This window comes from Gopherus flavomarginatus, chromosome 1 (assembly GCF_025201925.1).
Source record: "Gopherus flavomarginatus isolate rGopFla2 chromosome 1, rGopFla2.mat.asm, whole genome shotgun sequence".
Lineage (NCBI taxonomy): Eukaryota > Metazoa > Chordata > Testudines > Testudinidae > Gopherus > Gopherus flavomarginatus.
The window spans coordinates 333,417,293-333,436,873 of record NC_066617.1 but is presented as its reverse complement, the minus strand read 5'-3'; the positions used below and the strand labels follow the sequence as shown (position 1 = coordinate 333,436,873).

General features: G+C 44.6%; 1 protein-coding gene across 1 annotated transcript in view; it reads left to right on the top strand.

Moving 5' to 3' along the window:
• The window catches only part of RNF17 (ring finger protein 17), a 206,147-nt gene that overhangs the window by 166,743 nt on the left and 19,823 nt on the right, over window positions 1–19,581 (top strand). Inside the window, exons 33-35 of the mRNA XM_050928582.1 lie at window positions 6,031–6,156; window positions 13,008–13,064; window positions 15,623–15,739. Of these exons, the coding sequence (XP_050784539.1) occupies window positions 6,031–6,156; window positions 13,008–13,064; window positions 15,623–15,739 (300 nt within the window). The remainder of the gene's footprint in view (window positions 1–6,030; window positions 6,157–13,007; window positions 13,065–15,622; window positions 15,740–19,581) is intronic.

Sequence of the window (19,581 nt, the reverse complement as noted above, 5' to 3'; positions counted from 1 at the left end):
TATCTTGAAGAACCTTAGTTACTGCTCAGGGTGAGTAATTTTATCTTCTCTCTCTCTCTCTCTCCTTATAACAAACTTTTTTATGTACTTGAAAACTGTTATCATGTCCCGTCCCCCCCTCAGTCGTCTCTTCACACTAAACAAACCCAATTTTTTCAATCTTCCCTCATAGGTTATGTTTTCCACACTTTTAATATTTTTTGTTGTTCTCTGAACTTTCTCAGAGAATGATGGTTTGGTTTTTTGCAACAGCATTAGACTGTTGACTCATTTAGCTTGTGATGCACTGTGACCTCCTGATCTCTTTCCATAGTATTCCTTCCTAGGCAGTCATTTCCCATTTTGTATGTGTGCAACCGATTACTTCCTCAGTGGAGTACAATGTACCCCCACACCTAAGAGGTTGGAACGCCAGTACTTTGTCCTGTCTGAGGAGGCTGACTTTTTTTTTTCCCTCTCTCACACCCCTTCCAGAACACTTCCACCCCCACTTCACTAGTAGTGCATGCAGTGACTGAGCAGGCGAGACAGCACTCACGTGCCTCCACCCTCTTGGATAGGGCAGTGAAATACCTTGGCCTTCTCGACCATAAGGCATACATTTCTGTGGCCACGCAATTCCACATCTCTAACAAGCAGGCTCTGCTAGTGAAGTTTGACTTTAATAACTATGCCAAGCTAACAGTGTTCCTGGAGAATCTGCTGCAGGACAAATAGCAGTGTTTCCAAGCCCTAGTGGAGGAAGGTCACCTGATGGCCAAGGTCAGCCTCCAAACTGTGGTGGATGCAGCGGATGCATCCTCCCACTCTCTCACCATGGGTTTCATCATGCAATGAGAGTCCTGGCTGCAATCCTCTGGCTTCCTCAGGAAGATCCAGACCACCATCCAGGACCGTCCCATCGATAAGAACAAGCTATTCTCCGCAAAGACAGATGAGTCCCTCCACTCTTTGAAGGACTTGAGTGATGTTCCTGTCTCTCGGAATATAGAATCGTAGAAGATTAGGGTTGAGAAAGACCTCAGGAGGTCATCTAGTCCACTCCCCTGCTCAAAGCAGGACCAATCCCAACTAAATCATCCCAGCCAGGGCTTTGTCAAGCCGAGCCTTAAAAACCTCTATGGATGGAGATTCCACCACTTCCCTAAGTAACACATTCCAATGTTTCACCCTCCTCATAGTGAAATAGGTTTTCCTAATATCCAACCTAGACCTCCCCCACTGCAACTTCAGACCATTGCTCCTTGTTCTGTCATCAGCCACCACTGAGAACAGCCTAGCTCCATCCTCTTTGGAACCCCTGCCAGGTAGTTGAAGGATGCTATCATATCCTCCCTCACTCTTCTGTTCTGCAGACTAAATAAGCCCAGTTCCCTCAGCCTCTTCTCGTAAGTCCCCCAGCCCCTTAATCATTTTTGTTGGACAATGGCTTTGCAATCACATCAGCCAACTCTCTCAGTGCCCTCGGATGCATTGCATCCATCCCTATGGACTTGTGCATGTCCAGCTTTTCTAAATAGTCAACCTGTTCTTTAACCGGTTCATATACAAGTTGGCACCCTGCCAGAAGCAAACAGGGACCACCTTTCTGGCCACGCTCCCTATGCCCCATACAATGTCATCTACCCTTGGTATCAGGAGCCTGCATGGCACCACCCTCAGTGCCAGGGCTTCTACTCCCAGTACTTGCTCAACCTGATCTCCAACTATTCAGTATATATTATCAGGAAAACCAGGTTCTGTATAGTGACACTCACTTGCATCATCCCCTCCCTCTCCCAGGGGGCATAGCTCTCGACATGAAGGATGTGTACTACCACATCGACATCCATCTGGCCCACCACAGGCTTCTTTGCTTCCATGTGGGTGACAACCACTACTAGTTCAGACTTCTCCCCTTTGAGATTGCGATGGCCCCAAGAGTCTTCACCAAAGTCTTTGTGGTCATGGCTGCTCCAACTAAAACTACTGAGGTGGGTACTCTGTGTTCCGTTTCTTAGATGACTGGCTTCTTGTGGCACCATCCCTCCCCAAGATGGCATTGGCCATCTGTCCTCTCCGCTCTCTTCTCACCACTCTCAACAGCTGTTTCAATGAGGAGAAATCTGTTCTTATCCTGATGCAGACAATTCACTTAATCAGAGCATGCCTGGATTCTGTAGCAACTCAGGTCTTTCTACTGGCAGGCCATTTCGCTGCCCTGATGGCCCTACACTACAGCCCACACACGACAGTGCGCAGCTGTCTCTCTCTCTTTGGGTATATGGCAGTCTGCACCCATGTGACTCTGCATGCCCATCTGCACATGCTCTGTCTACAGGTGTGGCTCCTATCATTCTGCAGACCACACTTCGACTGCCTGGCCACCACACTGATTATCTCATGTCCAGGCCTCCCTCACATGGTGGACGAACCCTTTCAAGATAAGTACCTCCTTTGGCACTCCTTTTCCAACCACCACCCTCTCCATGGATGCCTCCCTAGCCAGTTGGGGTGCCCACCTGGGCAGCCATGCCACCCAAGGAGTTTGGACTCAGCATGAAACCTGCATACTTATCAATATCCTGGAGATGCAGGCAGTCCGCCTTATCTGCCATATGTTCCTGCCCCGTATCTGAGCTCGCCACATTCAGTTCCTTTCTGACAATACCACTGTGGTGGCATACATAAACAGGCAGGAGGGCACCAAGTCCTAGTCACTTTGTGCAGAGTCTATCCACTTCTGGAACTGGTGTATCCACCAGAATGTCATACTCCATGTGGCATATCTCCTGCAAGTGCAGAACTCTCTTCGGGCACACTTGGATGGAGCTGGTACCTCAATTATGAGTGGGAGCTACACAATCCCACTCTCCGTTCCATCTGCCGTGCCTGGGGCACCCTTCACTGTGACTTCTTCACCACTCACAAAAACTGGAATTTTTCCCTTTACTGCTCCTGGGGGACCATGGAGCATAATTCCCAGGGCAGTGTTCTCCTCCTTCTGTGGTGGGACAGGTCTCTGCTATGCCTTCCCCCATTCCCCAAATACTGTGCAGGATCTTCTGCAATTGAGCCACAACAGCCCTACTGATAGCTCTGTTTTGCTCTGATAGTTCTGGTTTTCATACTCTCCGCCCACCCCTCAATCTATTTCCTCACACTGCCAAACCTCCTCACCCAGCACCAGAGCAGAGTCCAACATCCCAGCCCAAGCCCAGTTCGCCTCACAGTCCGTGTTTTTGGATGGGACTCGCATGTAAACAGCCTGCTTGACATCGGTACATTATGTACTTAAACAGCAGATGAGAACATAAGAATGGCCGTACTGAATCAGACCAAAGGTCCATCTAGTCCAGTATCCTGTCTTCCGACAGTGGTCAATTCCAGGTACTTCAGAGGGATTGAAGAGAACAGTTAATCATCAAGTGATCCATCCCCTGTTGCCCATTCCTAGCTTCTGGCAAACAGAGGCTAGGGACACCATCCCTGCCCACCCTGGCTAATAACCACTATTCTCCATGAATTTATCTAGTTCTTTTTCTGAACTCTGCTGTAGTCTTGGCCTTCACAACATCCTCTGGCAAAGAATTCCACAGTTTGACTGTGCATTGTGTGAAGAAATAATTCCTTTGGATTGTTTTAAACCTGCAGCCTATGAATTTCATTTGGTGACCCCAGGTTCTTGTGCTATGAGGAGTAAATAACACTTCCTTATTTACTTTCTCCACACCAGTCTTGATTTTATAGACCTCTATCAAATCCCCTCTTAGTTTCTTTTCCAAACTGAAAAGTCCCAGTCTCATTAATCTCTCCTCATATGGAAGTTGTTCAATACCCCTAATCATTTTTGTTCCCCTTTTCTGTACCTTTTCCAATTCCTGTATATCTTCTTTTTTTTTTTGAGATGGGGTGACCACTTCATGCAGTATTTGAGATGTGGGCGTACCATGGATTTATATAGAGGCAACATATTTTCTGTCTGACTATCTGTTGGTTCCCTAATGATTCGGAACATTCTTTTAGCTTGTTTGACTGCCACTGCATTTTGAGTGGATGTTCCCAGAGAACTATCCACAATGACTCCAAGATCCTTCTTGAGTGATAACGGGCTAATTTAGACCTCATCATTTTATATGTATAGTTGGGATTGTTTTCCAGTGTTTATTACTTTGCACTTATCAACATTGAATTTCATCTGCCATTTTGTTGCCCAGTTGCCCACTTTTGTGAGATCCCTTTATAACTCTTCACATTCTGCTTTTCACTTAACTATCTTGAGTAGTTTTGTATCATCTGCAGATTTTGCAAGCTCCTGTTTACCCTTTTTTCCAGATTGTTTGTTTATAAATAGGTTGAACAGTACTGGTCCCAGAACAGACCCCTGGGGACACCAGTTTTTACTTCTCTTCATTCTGAGACGTGATCATTTATTCCTACCCTTTGTTTCCCTTTTGTGAGGGACCTTATCAAAGGCTTTCTGAAAATCTAAGTACACTATATCCACTGGATCCCTCTTGTCCATATGCATGTTCATCGCCTAAAAGAATTCTAATAAATTGGTGAGGCATGATTTCCCTTTACAAAAATTACGTTAACTCTTCCTCAACGAATCATGTTCACCTGGATGAGCTTCCACATGGGCTTATTATGCTGTGAAATGGAAGTGTTTCACCTCCTGAGGCGCAGTGCCAGCATCTCTTCCTTAGTGATGTCTCTGTCCCGACCATCCTGGACTACTTCCTGGATTTAAGACTTCAAGCCTTTCCCTCAGCTCGGTCCAAGTCCACTTCATGGCACTTAGTGCCTTCCTCCCACCAATGGATCGCCACTTGGTGTTTTCTCCCCCGCCCCACCATCACCACCTGTTTTCTGAAAGGACTGATGAACATTTCCCACTAGTCCTTAAACCAGCTCTCCCACTGAAACTTTAATCTTGTACTTTCTGCGCTCATCAGACCTCCCTTCGAGCCCCTGGCCACATGTTTCCTCTCACACTTATCCATGAAGGTCATATTTGTCATGGCCATCACTTCCACTAGGCAGGTCGGCTAATTGGGAGCCATGATGGCTGACCGCACCCATAAACTTCCATTAAAAGTTTTGTTGCATCTTCACCCTACGTTTCTCACAAAAGCGGTCTCTGAGTTCCACCTCAACCAGTCAATCCATCTCCCGGTCTTCCATCCTAAGCCACACTTCACTCCAACAGGCAGGACTCTGCACTCATAGGATGTCCATTGTGCACTTGTGTTCTACCTTGACAGGACCCATGTCTTTTGCACCTCTCCATACCTTTTCATAGCCATTGCAGAAAGGTTGCTAGGCCAAGCCCTTTCTTCACAGCTCATATCAAAGTGCATGTCTACATGCATCATAGAGTGCTACAGGTGGTCAGGATTACAGCCCACTGCCTCAAATGCAGCTACCTCCTCCTCCCTAGTGGACGTCCCCTGGCAGGACATATACTGGGTGGCGACCTGGCACTCTGTGCATATCTTGACTACCCAATATGCCATCGCCCAGGAAGCAACAGAAGGTGCAGCTGTGGGCTGTGCTGTCCTGCAGACAGCGATACCTCGTTTGTCCTCAGACCCCCCTCCAAGCTGATCGTTGCTTGATACTCACCTGCGTTTGGATACATATAGGGACCATCACTCGAAGAAGAAGAGGTTACTCACCTGTAACTGAAAGTGTGGTCCCTATTTGTATTCCAATACCCACTCAGTCCCCTCTGGTACGGACTGCGCTATTCAGTGTGAAGAGGATGACTGAAGGACCGTCTCCCTGCATAGCTTCTTAACCTCACCTGGAGCATGAGGTAACATATACATACATACACATCAGTGGACACTGCTACTGAAAACTTCCTGCTCCAGTGTATGGTGCACATGTGCACCCAAGTTTGGAATACAAATAGGGACCACGTATCTTGAAGAACCTCCAGTTACAGGTAAGTAATTTCCTCTTTCATGACTATTATGTTGGCAAAATCTCAGCCATGATGTTATGTGCATTATGGCAGTAGTCTACTTTGTTTTATTCAAACAGGAACGTCCAGATAATCCATGGGGCAAAGTATCTGTTAATCTTTATTTTGATGGGATGTCACTTTCTTCCTTTATGGCATACCACAAACACTGCATTTTTGAAGATTGTCAGGATATATCAAATCTGGTAAGTAAGATTTATTGTTTGTTTTTGCTGCTGTAGTGACTCTGAAAGATTAAACATTTAATCCATTTGAGGTTGTGACCTTTCCCCCAGATTATTGTCATTATTACTGTGTCACATTTTTAAATGCCTTTTAGGTTTGTTGTATATTACTAATGTCTGAAAATGTATAAATCAGCAATGTCAAAGGCATAGTTTGCAAGTAGAAACAAATATAGGTACAACTTCTTGCCAAAGTGACATGGAAATTCGTACGGAATTGCAAACTCTTTGCTCTTGAATTCATCCATTGTAACAGTGAGAACTGTACTGAAAATGATAGCTGCTTAATTTTAAATTTTATTAATGAATTTATTATTCTAAACTGATATAAAACTTATAGTTCTTCGAGTGATTGCTCATGTGCATTCCAATAGGTGTGTGTATGCGCTGCATGCACGATCACCGGAAAGGTTTTCCCCTAGTGGTACCCGTCGGGTAGGCTATGGAGACACCTAGAGTGGTACTTTTATGACGGTGTATATATGTCCCTGCCGACACGCCGCCTGGTCAGTTCCATCTTACTGCCCATGATGGTCGTTGGAACTGCTCAGTCCCTTGCATCTGCACGTGCCTTACCTAGTGGTTCTCTTGTTTTTGTGTGAATAGTTGTTAGTTAGTTAGCTATTAATAGTTGTAGATCAGATTAGCTTACTTTAGGGGGTTTCCCCCGGTTCTACTCTTCCTGGTGCCAGGGCATGCCTCGGTTGCAGGGGTTTAAGGCTTGCGAGTGGTGGGCAAAACCCACAAGTGATCCACACGCCCCCTGTCTCAAGTGCCTCAGGGAGGGCCATCAGACAGATAAGAGCCCAATTTACTGGCACTTCAGACCCCAGACTAAGAGGGAGTGTGACTATCATCCGAAGCCAGAGCCAACACCGGCATCGTCAATATGAAGCGCACTGGCCTCAGTGTGGGATGTCCCAGCACCGAGGAAGGACTCCACCAGGGAACACCAGCACCGCTCTCTGGCCCACAAAGCCAGTGCCACCAGGCGTCACTGTTCGCGTTCCTGGTGCCGCATAAGAAAAAGAAACCAGACGGGACGTTCAAGAAACAAAGGATGGATTCCAGTGGGGTGCGTCCTCTGGTGGGGCACTCGGTCTGGTGCTCAAGAACTGGTGCCATTGACTTCGAGCCATTGAGTCCGGTGAGAATGGACTCCCCTACCCGGGACGGTTTGGAGGAAGAGCTTGACCTCCCCTCCACTCCGAACACACATGAGGTAGCTCAAGACCACATTGCCATGATGGCACAGTACCTGGCTATGCAAACTCAGGCACTACCAGTAGCACCAGCGACGGCACCGACTGCGGCGTCGAGCCCGGCACCACGGACGGCTCCAACATCCATCGTGGCACTGATGGCAGCACCGCCATTGATTCATCATCAGGGGAAGCCCGTGATGTTGCGGCGCCGATCTCCATCTCCCCAGTGCTGCTCACTGGCACCGTCAGGCTCTGCTCCCCCATGGTCGGGTACAGAATACTCATCAGAGTTGGACGCTGAATCTTCTGTCTCCTGAAGCAGCCACCACCGATCCCGGTACCTTAGGCCAACGGAACAACTGGCACCAGCCATCGCTTAGCCACCCCAGTGGCAGGGCCCAGTACAATGGCCCTTTTGGACCCCTTGGGCCTACCATCAGGCTCAGAGATCCAGGCCGGTATCTGTAATGTTGCGCCCCCTCCCCCATGCCCCTCGATCAGCAACATCGCTGGCACGCTACATCTCTAGGGCCCCTGAGGACTCCATACAAGACAGGGCTGATGAGCTGCCACAGGCAAGCGCAGTCCCTCTTCCACTGACGTTGGTGGCTCCTGAACCTCCGGTCGTGGAGAGCCTTTGAGGTACCTGACCCAACCTCCAGAGGGGCCGGAAGACCCCGTTCCTGGAAGCTCTTCATTGGAACAGGCGGTGGCAGGCACATCTACCATTCTATCACCAAGGCCTGCTTAGGAGGGTGACAGTTAACCTTAACCTCCAGGCAGAGAGGTTATGGAGGACACGGATCTGATGGTAGACATCCTCCTTCCCAAGGGTTCTTCTAGAGTGGCCTTGCCCCTCATAAGGACAATTCAGAACACCATGAGGGTGCTCTGGCAAACCTTGGCCTCTATACCACCAATGGCTAAAGGGGTCAAGAGATGCTACTTTGTGCCGCAAAAGTGCTACGAGCACCTTTTTACCCACCCGCAGCCAGGGAGTCTGGTGGTTGATGCAGCAAGGAGTGGCAAGGACAGCCAGGCCTTGCACCTAAGTTATGGGACACTAAGAAGCTGGATCTCTTTGACCATAAAGTCTATTCGATTTAGTAGCGAATCAGCAGGCAGTGCTTAGCTGATACACCTTTAATTCCTGAGGGCCAGCTTTAGACCAATTCCCCCAAATCGGACCTCGCTCCTAAGAGGGCCCCGCGCCCAGTGGCAGGTCCTCCAGGAGGGGCAAGTGGCAGAGAATCCCTTCCCTGGCTAGAGGCTCCTTTTTTTAATTTTTACTCACCTGGCGGCACTCCAGGTCTTCGGCAGCACTTCAGCGGCAGGTCCTTCAGTGCCGTCGAAGACCTAGAGCGAGTGAAGGACCTGCCTCCGAAGACTAGGAGCGCTGCCTGGTGAGTACAAGCCCCACGCATTTTTTTTGTAGTGTGGTTTGTTTTTTTTCCCAGTCATCCCTGCTGGGACCCCATTGAAACTGTTCGAATTGGGCCCCGCACTTACTAAAGCCAGCCCTGCCTGGAGCTTGTTGGCTAAATTCTGGGAGTTAATCCTGGCTGACTCTCAAAGAGTTTGGTGCATTCCTTGAAGAGAGTAGAGTGGTGTCTAGGACCACCCTCCAGGCAGCAGTGGACGCGGCGGACTCTGCAGCTCGAACCATGGCCACTGCCATTGCAATAAGGCGCAGTGTGTGGCTCCAGGTTTCGGGAATCCCACCGGAGGTCCAGAATACCATACAGCACTTCCCCTTTGACTGCAAGGGCCTGTTTGCTCAAAACACGAACATGGGCCTGCATAGCCTAAAGGACTCTCGCGCTACTCTGAAGTCTTGGGAGCTACACACCCCAGAACAGGACACAGAACGAGCTGGCCGACTGCTTCAGTCGCTCGTTCCATGGACATGAGGGGATCCCTCAGACCGGATATGGCTCACTCGATTTTTCCAGAGGTGGGGCTCTCACTACATGTACATGTTCGCAGTGTGGGGCAACAGGAAGTGCCAGAGGTTCTGCTCCTTCCTGAATCACAGCCCAGGCTCCACTGCGGACACCTTTCACTTGTCATGGATGGATCACCTGCTGTACGCATTCCTGCCATTCCCCCTCATACACAGTGTGTTCCTCAAGACTTGTCAGGACAGGGCTTCTTTGATCCTCATAGCACCGGCGTGGCCTCAACAGTATGGTTTCAACATGATACTGAACCTTTCAGTGGACAGACGAGTAGCGTTCCCTCTCTGTCCAACCCTAATCACACAGGACCACAGCTTTCTGCAACCCCCCAACCTGGAGTCCCTCCACCTCATGACGTGGAAGCTCCATGGCTGAACCCTCTTGAGCTTCAGTGCCTACACTCAGTAAGGAAGGTTCTGTTAGGAAGTAGGAGGTCCTCCACTCGAGCCACATGCTAAGTGGAAGCATTTATCCATTTGGTCTCAACAAAGAGGAACTGAGCCACAATCAGCCCCAATTCCCATTACTTTGGACTATCTTTTATATCTCAAGCACCAAAGGTTAGCAATATCACACCTTGCGACCATTTCAGCCACCGGGAATGGTGGCGGGGGGAGGGGTTAGTGTTCGGTAACCCCATGGTGACCAGGTTTCTTAAGGACCTGGACAGACTTTATCCCCTGGTACAACAGCTCGTTCTCCAGTGGCACCTCAACCTGGTCCTGTCCTCACTCCTGGGCCCCCCCTTTTGATCCCATGGCTACCTGCCCTCTGTCCTACCTCTCCTGGAAGGTGGCCTTTCTGGTAGCTATAACCTCTGCTAGAGGGGTATCCAAGCTCAGAGCACTGATCTCTGAACCTCCTTATTACAGTATTTTATAAGGACAAGGTGCAGTTACACTCTCCTGCATTCCTGTCTAAGGTTTTATCCCAGTTTCACGTGAACCAAGATATATTTTTACCTGTGTTCTTTCCTAAACCCAATGCCACTAACAGGGAGCGCATGTTCCATTCCTTGGACATTAGACGTGCCTTGGCATTTTACATTGAACACATGAAGCCATTTCATAAATCACCACAGCTCTTTATTGCTATCGCAGAAGGAATGAGAGGGCTCCCAATCTCATCACAGCGCATCTCGTTGTGGATCAAATTGTGTTTTAGGACTTGCTATGACCTGGCTAAAATACCAGCCCCTCCATTTGTGGCGCACTCTACCAGAGTGCAGGCGGCATCCGCAGCATTCCTGGCGCAGGTCCCTATCCAGGATATCTGCAAGGCAGCAACCTGGTCTTCAGTCCACACCTTCACTTCATGCTACGCCATCACCCAGCAGGTGAAGGATGATGCTGTTTTTGGTAGGGCAGTCCTGTACTCAGCGATCAGGTGAACTCCGACCCCTCCCCCGGGTAACTGCTGGGAAGTCGCCTATTGGAATGCACATGAGCAATCACTTGAAGGAAAAATGGTTACTTACCTCTCATAACTGTTGTTCTTTGAGATGTGTTGCTCATGTCCATTCCAAATCCCGCCCGCCTCCCCACTATCAGAGTATTTCGGCAAGAAGGAACTGAGCAGATGGCAGGTTGGCAGGGACATATATACACCACCATAAAGGCGCCACTCTAGGGGTCTCCACAGCTGATCTGACAGGTACCGCTAAGGGAAAAGCTTTCCGGCGATCATGCACACGGCACGTACGCACACCTATTGGAATGGATGTGAGCAACGCATTTCGAAGAACAACAATTACGAGAGGTAGGTAACCATCTTTTATGGACTTCATCCAAAAGGTACAATAGTTAACTTCAGAAAAGCATTTAAACTCTCAAGTTATTTTTAAGGACACTTCTTAAGTAAGATATCTGACTCTCCCTGCTTCTTCTGATCTGGTTTCTCTAGAAGTGGCAGAAACTTCAGGGAGAGTGGCTTTTTCTCACCTCATCCTGAATAACATTTCCTCTTTGTGGAGAGGGAGGAAGCCAAGATTTTTCATCTATGCTTTGTTTTTGCTCCACTTTATATACTCACTGCTCTGCACTTTGTCAGAGAATCATAGAAATGTAGGACTGGAAGAGACTTCAGGAAATCAAATCCCATCCCCTGTGCTGAGGCAAAACCAAGTAAATCTAGACTACCCAGATAGGTATTTGTCCAGCCTTTTCTTTAAAACTCCAATTATGGGAATGCCACAACCTCTCTTGAGAGCCTATTCCACAGCTTAACTACCCTTATAGCTAGAGAGTTTTTTACTAATATCTAACCTTAATTTCCCTTGCTTCAGAATAAGCTATTACTACTTATCCTACTTCCAGTGGACATGGAAAACAATTGTTCACATTCCTTTTTATAACAGCCCTTAACATATTTGAAGACTATTAGCAGATCCCCCTCAGTCTTCTTTTCTCAAGACTAAAGATGTCCAGTTCTTCTAAACTTTTCTCAAAGGTCAAGTTTTCTAAGCTTTTTATTTATTTATTTATTTTCTATCCTCTGCACTCTCTCCAATTTGTCCACCACTTTGCTGAAATATGGAGCCCAGAATTGGATACAGTACTCCAGCTGAGGCCTCATGAGTGCCAGATACAGTGGGATAGTTCATCCCATGTCTTAGATCCAACACTCCAGCTAATACATTCCTGAATTATATTAGCCTTTTTTGCAGCTGTATCATGTTGTTGACTCATGTTCAATTCACAGTGCATTTTAACTCCAGCTCTTTTTCAGCAGTACTACCACCTAGCCAATTATTCCCCATTTTGTAGTTGTGCATTTGATTTTTCCTTCCTAAAGTAGTACTTTATACTTGTCTTTATTGAATTTCTCCTTGTGGATTTCAGACGAATTCTCCAATTTGTCAAGGTCATTTTGAATTATAATCCTGTCCTCCAAAATCCGAACAACCCCTCCAAGCTAAGTGTCATACACAAGTTTTAGAAGTATATTCTCCACTCCATTATCCAAATAATGAAAATATTGAAAGGTACCAGACCTAGGACTGATTCATGTGGGACTCTACTAAATAAATCTCTCCAGTTTGACAGCAAACCATTGATAAACTAGTATTTGAGAACTGTCTTTCAATTAGTTGTTCATACACCTTATAGTCATTTCATCCCTTCTCCCATTTAGTTGTGCCATAAAATGCACCGTTGTTGGAAGGCAACTGTTGGATACCTATTTTCAGTCATGTTTTTGAGAGAAGCTATGAAGTGGTGCAAGAGGGAACCTGTTTTTTTGAGGGTGAAAGTACCCAATCACACCTCAAAGTTCAAGGAGAGTTGGTCCATTCTTACTAGAAAATGCTGCAGTTCTTTATATATGGATTCCCTTTCTATTAATGAATTGGCCAAATCCTGCAGTTCTCAGACAAAATTCCCATTGGAACTCGGTGGAAATTTTGTTTGAATGTGGACTACAGAATCAGGTTCTAAATCCTCAGTTCATGAAAGTACTTGAATATGTTCTTTAGTCCCATTGATATCCAATGAGAGTTAAATGTTTTCCTGAATCAAGGCAGCCTTTATGTATTATGAATTAAGGAAATATTACCTGAAAAATCTAAGTGTTTTATCTACATATTTTAGGTGTTTATAAGGCCCCTATTACACTGGTACGTAAATTGAACTGTACTCTACTTGCTTTTTAGGACATAATACATTACAGTGAAAAGTGTTTTGAGGATAAATGTAATATCAGCTATGAGGTGAGTTTCAATGTGTAGCGTGTGAATGGGTGGGTTTAGGTTTTGTGGGTTTTTCACAATTGATCACTAAAACTCATTACCTTACCTAATCCTTCTGTGCCAGATCCCAGTCTGTTTTATTCAGATCCCTCCTAAAGACTTGCTTCCTTCTTGAAATGGTTGAAACCCTTCTTTATTCTTGTTAAAGAAAAATTTTAAAATGAACTTTTCAGTATTTCAGCCATTTTTCAAGTGCAAAGTACATTAAATATGTATTGTTACTTTGGGAGGGAAGCCATGGATTGATTTTCAGCATTTGCTGTTGACCAGTGCTTTGGCTGTACCTCTATTTTATCTTTTAGTGGAGAAGTTACATCTAATTATCAGTGCTTTATTCTGCTGTGGTATCTTCTTGTTCTTAGCCTCAAATAAAGTACATAACTTAAGAATAGGTCAGACCAATGGTCCATCTATCCCAGTATCCTATCTTCCAACAATGGCCAGTTCCAAATGCTTCAAAGGGAATGTACAGACGAGGGCAACTATCAAGTGATCCCTCCCCTGTTGTCCAGTCCCACATTTGGCAGTCAGAGGCTTCGGGACATCTGGAGAGTGGGGGTGCATTAGCCATTGATGGACGACTCTTCCATTAACTTACCTAATTCTTTTTTGAATCCAGTTATAGTTTTGGCCTTTACAACATCTTCTGGCAGTGAGTCCACAGACTGGCTGTGTGTTGTGTGAAAAAGTACTTCCTTTTGTTTGTTTTAAAACTGCTGCCTACTAATTTCATTGGGTGATCCCTCGTTCTTGTGTTGTGTAGGACTCCATGTTTGTCACAGATTCCATGACTTTCTGTGACCTCCATGACTTCTGCAGCAGCTGATTTGCCTGGCCCGGGGGCCACCTGAGCACCTGGGCCATTTGCACTGGCTGCTGCTGGGGCAATCTCATCCCCCTGTCCCTAGCAACAGGAGTTTGGGGGAGAGCTCAGGGCTGGAGGTTGGGTGTGGGAGGGCGCTTACCTAGGGCTGGAGGTTGGGTGTGGGAGGGCGCTTACCTAGGGCTGGCTCCTCGGAATGTCTACAGGAACTCCCCTCCCTCAGCTCCTAATTCCATGTGCCACCTCTACCGGCAGGCACCGCCCCATCAGCTCCCATTGGCCATGGTTCCCAACCAGTGGGAGCTGCAGAACCGGGGATTGGGGCCAAGCGGAGGCAGCACGTGGAGGTAGGAATGCCCCAGCTCCATCAATCCTCCCCTTGAGCACGGGCTGTGCATCCACGGCGCACCCCCTCTGCTCGTCTGCGCCTCCCCCAGCACCCATGGAGCCCCCCAAGCTGTCTCCTCCCCCCCCCCCCAAGTTTTAGTCAGGGGTATATAGTAAAAGTCATGGACAGGTCATAGGGTGTGAATTTCTGTTTACTGTCTGGGACTAAAACATAGTAGTCTTTTTTTTTTTTTTTTTTTTTTTTTTTTCTCCAAGCTGAATACTCCCAGTCTTTTTTTAAATCTACTCTCATATGGAAGCTGTTCCATACTCTTAATCATTTTTGTTGCCCTTTTCTGTACCTAATCCAATTCTTATATTATCTTTTTTGAGATAGGGTGACCAGAACTGCACACAGTATTCAAGGTGTGGGCATACTATGGATTTAAATAGTGGCTTTACGATATTTACTGTTTGTTTTTTATCTACCCCTTTCCTAATGGTTCCTAATACTCTGTTAGCGATTTTGCTAGAAGCTGCACATTGAGCAAGTGTTTTCAGAGAACTATCAACAATGACTCTCTAAGATCTTTGTGTGGCAACAGCTCATTTAGACCACATTATTTTATATGTATAGTTGTGATTGTTTTCCATTATGCATTACTTTGCATTTATCAACATTGAATTTCATTTGCCATTTTTTTCACATTCACACAGTTTTGTGGGATCCCTTTGTGACTTCGCAGTCAGCTTTGGACTTAACTATCTTGAGTAATTTTGTATCATCTGCAAACTTTGCCACCTCACTGTTTTACTCCTTTTTCTAGATGATTTATGAACATGTTGAATAGCACTAGTCCCAGTACAGATCCCTGGGGGACACCACTGTTTACCTCTCTCCAGTCTGAAAAATGACCATTTACTGCTACCCTTTGTTTCCTGTCTTTTAACCAATTACTGATCCATGAGAGGACCTTCCCTCTTATCCATTACTGCTTACTTTGCTTTAAGAGCCTTTGGTGAGGAATCTTGTCCAAAGTAGTGACATCATTTTTTTAAATATCTTAACTGTTTAGGAGTACCTCTGAATAGCTTTTCTTTAAATATTTTACATTCTCCTTAAACAAAATTCATGCCTTGACTGAATTAGTTCCCTAACCTCTTTATCTGCTTAAAAATGGAAGATAAGAATTAAAATGGAACAAGGAAAATTTGAATTTGATTTGATTTTTCTTTGTCAACAGGGATGTCTTGTTTACCTTATTTTAGTCTATAAAATAACTCCTCTGTAGTTTCAGAAGTCATAGAAGGGCAAACTTGCAATTAGTTACCAAAATGTGAAACCTAACTAAATCCTATCTTGTTCTAGGAGTTACTGTTATCCGAAGCAGGGGCTCCTGTTTTGCCACCATATACAATGCTAACACTACCTATTCCAGGAGAACTTTTTCCTGTTAGTGTTAAGCACCTTGTGTCACCTAATAAGGTATATGTTATAAATGTTTGTTTGATAACGGCTACAGGATATGACTGCCTCTTTCCAGTCTTGTGAACGTTGTCATGGAAATATATCAGTGTCAGCATACAAGCATTTGTGGTTATCAGTTATTGATAATTTAAATCTGTATCAGTTAATTAAATTACAGCATGTCAGATATTTATATAGTGGTTCAAATATTTGGTTGGCAGGAGTGTTTGAGAAACAATCAATCCTGTCTCTATTCTTCAAAAAATATTCTCAATGTCATGTTCACATATAGACATGACTTTTAAAAAGCAGATGCCTCCTTGCACACACAAGCTATGCTGGCTGGAGTATTTATCTTAGTAGGATTACCCATGCCAGATAGGTCAAAGAGTAGGAGCCAGACTAAGCCAACCTGGTAGGGAGTTAAGAGTGGGCTAACAACCTACTCCTCTGTAAAACAAAGTCATTACAGAAACCTATACTACCACTCTGTCCAACAAACTCAATCCAACTTAATTCAAGTAGACCTAGAAGAAAGATGAAAACATGAAGTTGCCATAACCCCAAGGAAGCTACTCTATTGATGAATTTGCTCTCTCCAAAATCCATTACCAAAATTGGTACGTGGAATGTGTGGACTAACATGAGGCTGGTAAAACAGTCAAAGTAACAAAAGAAATGGGGAGACATAAATTAGATGTACTTGGCCTAAGTGAAATGAGATGAGTTACATCAGGACAAATCACCTTGTCAACTGGACACATCCTACTATATTCTGGATTACTGAATGCCAGTGACATACACAGAGATGGTGTGGGTCTGATAAAATCTGTGGGGGGGGCAACCAAAAGATAGAATGGGCACCAGTTTCAAAAAGGATTAGAATAGTACAGTTTTCATCAAAATTCCAGAAAGTGTCTGTTGTTCTCCTACAAATAAAACTAACCAAGAGTGTTTTTAAAAAAAACAACAAAAAAAACCAACCGCCTTGTACAAGCAACTACATAACAAAATAGATAAAATCCCCAAAAGAGATGTCCTCTTAGTAATTGGAGAAATTATTGCTAAAGCAGGGAGCAACAACACTGGCAGGGAAGTAAATACGGGGAAACAAGACCTTGGTGAAATGAATGAAAATGATGAAATGTTTGCTGATTTTTTTTTTTTTTGTGTGGAATGAACGACCTGGTCATTGGAGGAACCATCTTCCCTCACCATACTATTAATAAAATAACTTGGAGGTCAGCAGATCACAGAACAGAAAACCAAATTACACTATACCAACAAAACAAGGAACCAGACCAAACCACATTACAATTTTGCACAAATGTAATAGAAATTTAAAAGATATAGGTAGCAGGTATGAGAATGGACCACACGCTAACTAAATTGAAAATAAAAATAAGAATAGGTCTGAACAGCAGAAACACTACATTATAATAGCAGCAAAGAATCCTGTGGCACCTTATAGACTAACAGACGTTTTGGAGCATGAGCTTTCGTGGGTGAATACCCACTTCCTCAGATGCATGTATTCACCCACGAAAGCTCATGCTCCAAAACGTCTATTAGTCTATAAGGTGCCACAGGATTCTTTGCTGCTTTTACAGATCCAGACTAACACGGCTACCCTCTGATACTTGACTACATTATAATGTCACCCAACTAAAATGCAGCAAGAGTTTAGAATTGCTCTAGCAAATAGATACCAGGTGCTTGAAGATGATGAGACAATAGAAGGCAAATGGAAACAGGTAAAGGATACTTTCACTAAAACTTGTAAAGAAATTCTGGGATTCAGGAAGAAACATCACAATGAAAGGTTATATGAGAGGAAAGATGCAAAATTTAAGCAAACAAGAACACAGACACACTGACTCCAGAAGGAATATGCAGTAAAGAAGAGAGGCCAAAATAGTGGTAGGAAAGATAAATGAAACTTTGTAGACGAAATGGCAATAGATGCACAAACTGCTGCAGTACAAAATGACACAAAGACACTGTGCAACATCATTAAACAGTTATCAGGAAGAATGTCCCAAGTAAGATAATTACACATTATAAAGAATAAAGGAAGTGATAGATTCAAGGTAACAATGAGAATAGGCAGGGTTCAGACAGGAGAAATCATGTATGGATCAAATAATAATCCTACGTAGTATCATAGAACTTGTGATCTAATGGAAGTCAAAGCTTTATATGAATTGGTAGATTTCCAACAAGCATTTAATACAGTGAGTAGAACAGTTTTATGGAAATTTCTGTCACAGTGGAATCCCTCAGAAATTTCAGAGCGTCTCTGAAAATATGATGTGTGAAGTAATGCATAACAGTGAACTGAGGTTACTATGGGCATCAGCCCAGGATGTCTTATGTCACCTATGATCTTTTTACTGGTGGTGGATTGAGTAATATGGGGATTGAGCAATAAGAGACATATAGTGGACTTTGACACAAAAGTTAGAGGATCTGGACTTTGCAGATGACATCAACTTGCTATCCCATTCCCATAGAGACATGAAAGTCAAAACAAGTGATTTACCGGCCTATCCACAGGTAGTAGGATTGAAAATCAACACTGTAAAAACCTAAAACCATTAGAATCAACACAAAACAAGAAACACCCGTTGCATTTTCTGGGTCTGACCTAGATGAAATTGGATATATCTCATATCTTGTCAGCATTTTAAGTACAACAGATGGAACAGAGGAAGACATTAAACCAGAATAGTAAAAGCAAAATGTGTTTTTGTAACTCTGCAGTTGATCTGGAGAAACAGACGTCTTGCCCTCCAGCTAAACTTCAGATATTTAACCATTGTAAAGTTGATCTTGCTACATAGTGCTGAAACTTGGAGACTTATGAAGACTTTACTATCTGAACTCTAAATCTTCATTGACAGCTGCCTTAGACAAATCCTCAATATTAGAAAAAATTACAAGCAACAAACTCCTGAAGGAGGATGAAACAGAAGCCAGTAGGACTGGAAATTACCGAACAAAAATGGAGATGGCTAAGCCATTCATGGAGGAAATACTCAATAACATAACAAGATAGGCATTGAACTGGAACCCCCAGGGCAAGAGGCAGTGAGTTAGAACCACAGCAGACGCAGAATTGAAACCTATCTGAATAATGTGAAAAGAAGCAACGACTGCCACAGGAGACCAGCAGAGATGGAAGGTGATGTTGAAAGCCCTATGTTCTGCATGAAATACAGAGGTGTAAGAAAAGAAAGAGACTTGAACTCTCAGATGTTCCCTCAGAAATATATTTAGACCATGGGACCTCCTTGTTTGCTTTTTTAAAAAAGTCTGGTTTTTTTTAATTATTCATTTGGTGTAATAGAGAATAAGTAATTGGATTTGATCATTGGGGCAGAATACTGACTTCTCCTATATTTTCTTTCTTATATTGAAGTGGTGAAACATTCTCATGCCACAATGTTCAGTTTTGTGGGCTTTTAGTATATTACCAATTATCTTTTGGCCTCCTATTCAGCATTTTTTCTTCTCTCAGTCCACACTGCTGCTACTTGGTACTGTCCCTTCTGGACAAGGGCCTAATCTTATGCCCATTGTAATCAAAGGAAAGACTCCCACACGCTTCAGTGTCTGTGGTTTGGGGTCTGATCCAAAACTCACTGAAGCGTGTGGGAGTCTTTCCTTTGATTACAATGGGCATAAGATTAGGCCCTTGTCCAGCAGCTGGTTAGGTCAAAATCTGACGGAGGGATTGGTTTACACTGAGCTATTAAAGTTATGTTGCTTGGTAAATCTTTAGATCAATCAGTGGCTCTTTGTTACTCTCTTTAATGACTTTTTTTGTATACTGCTCTAACTTTCTACATGAAACCATG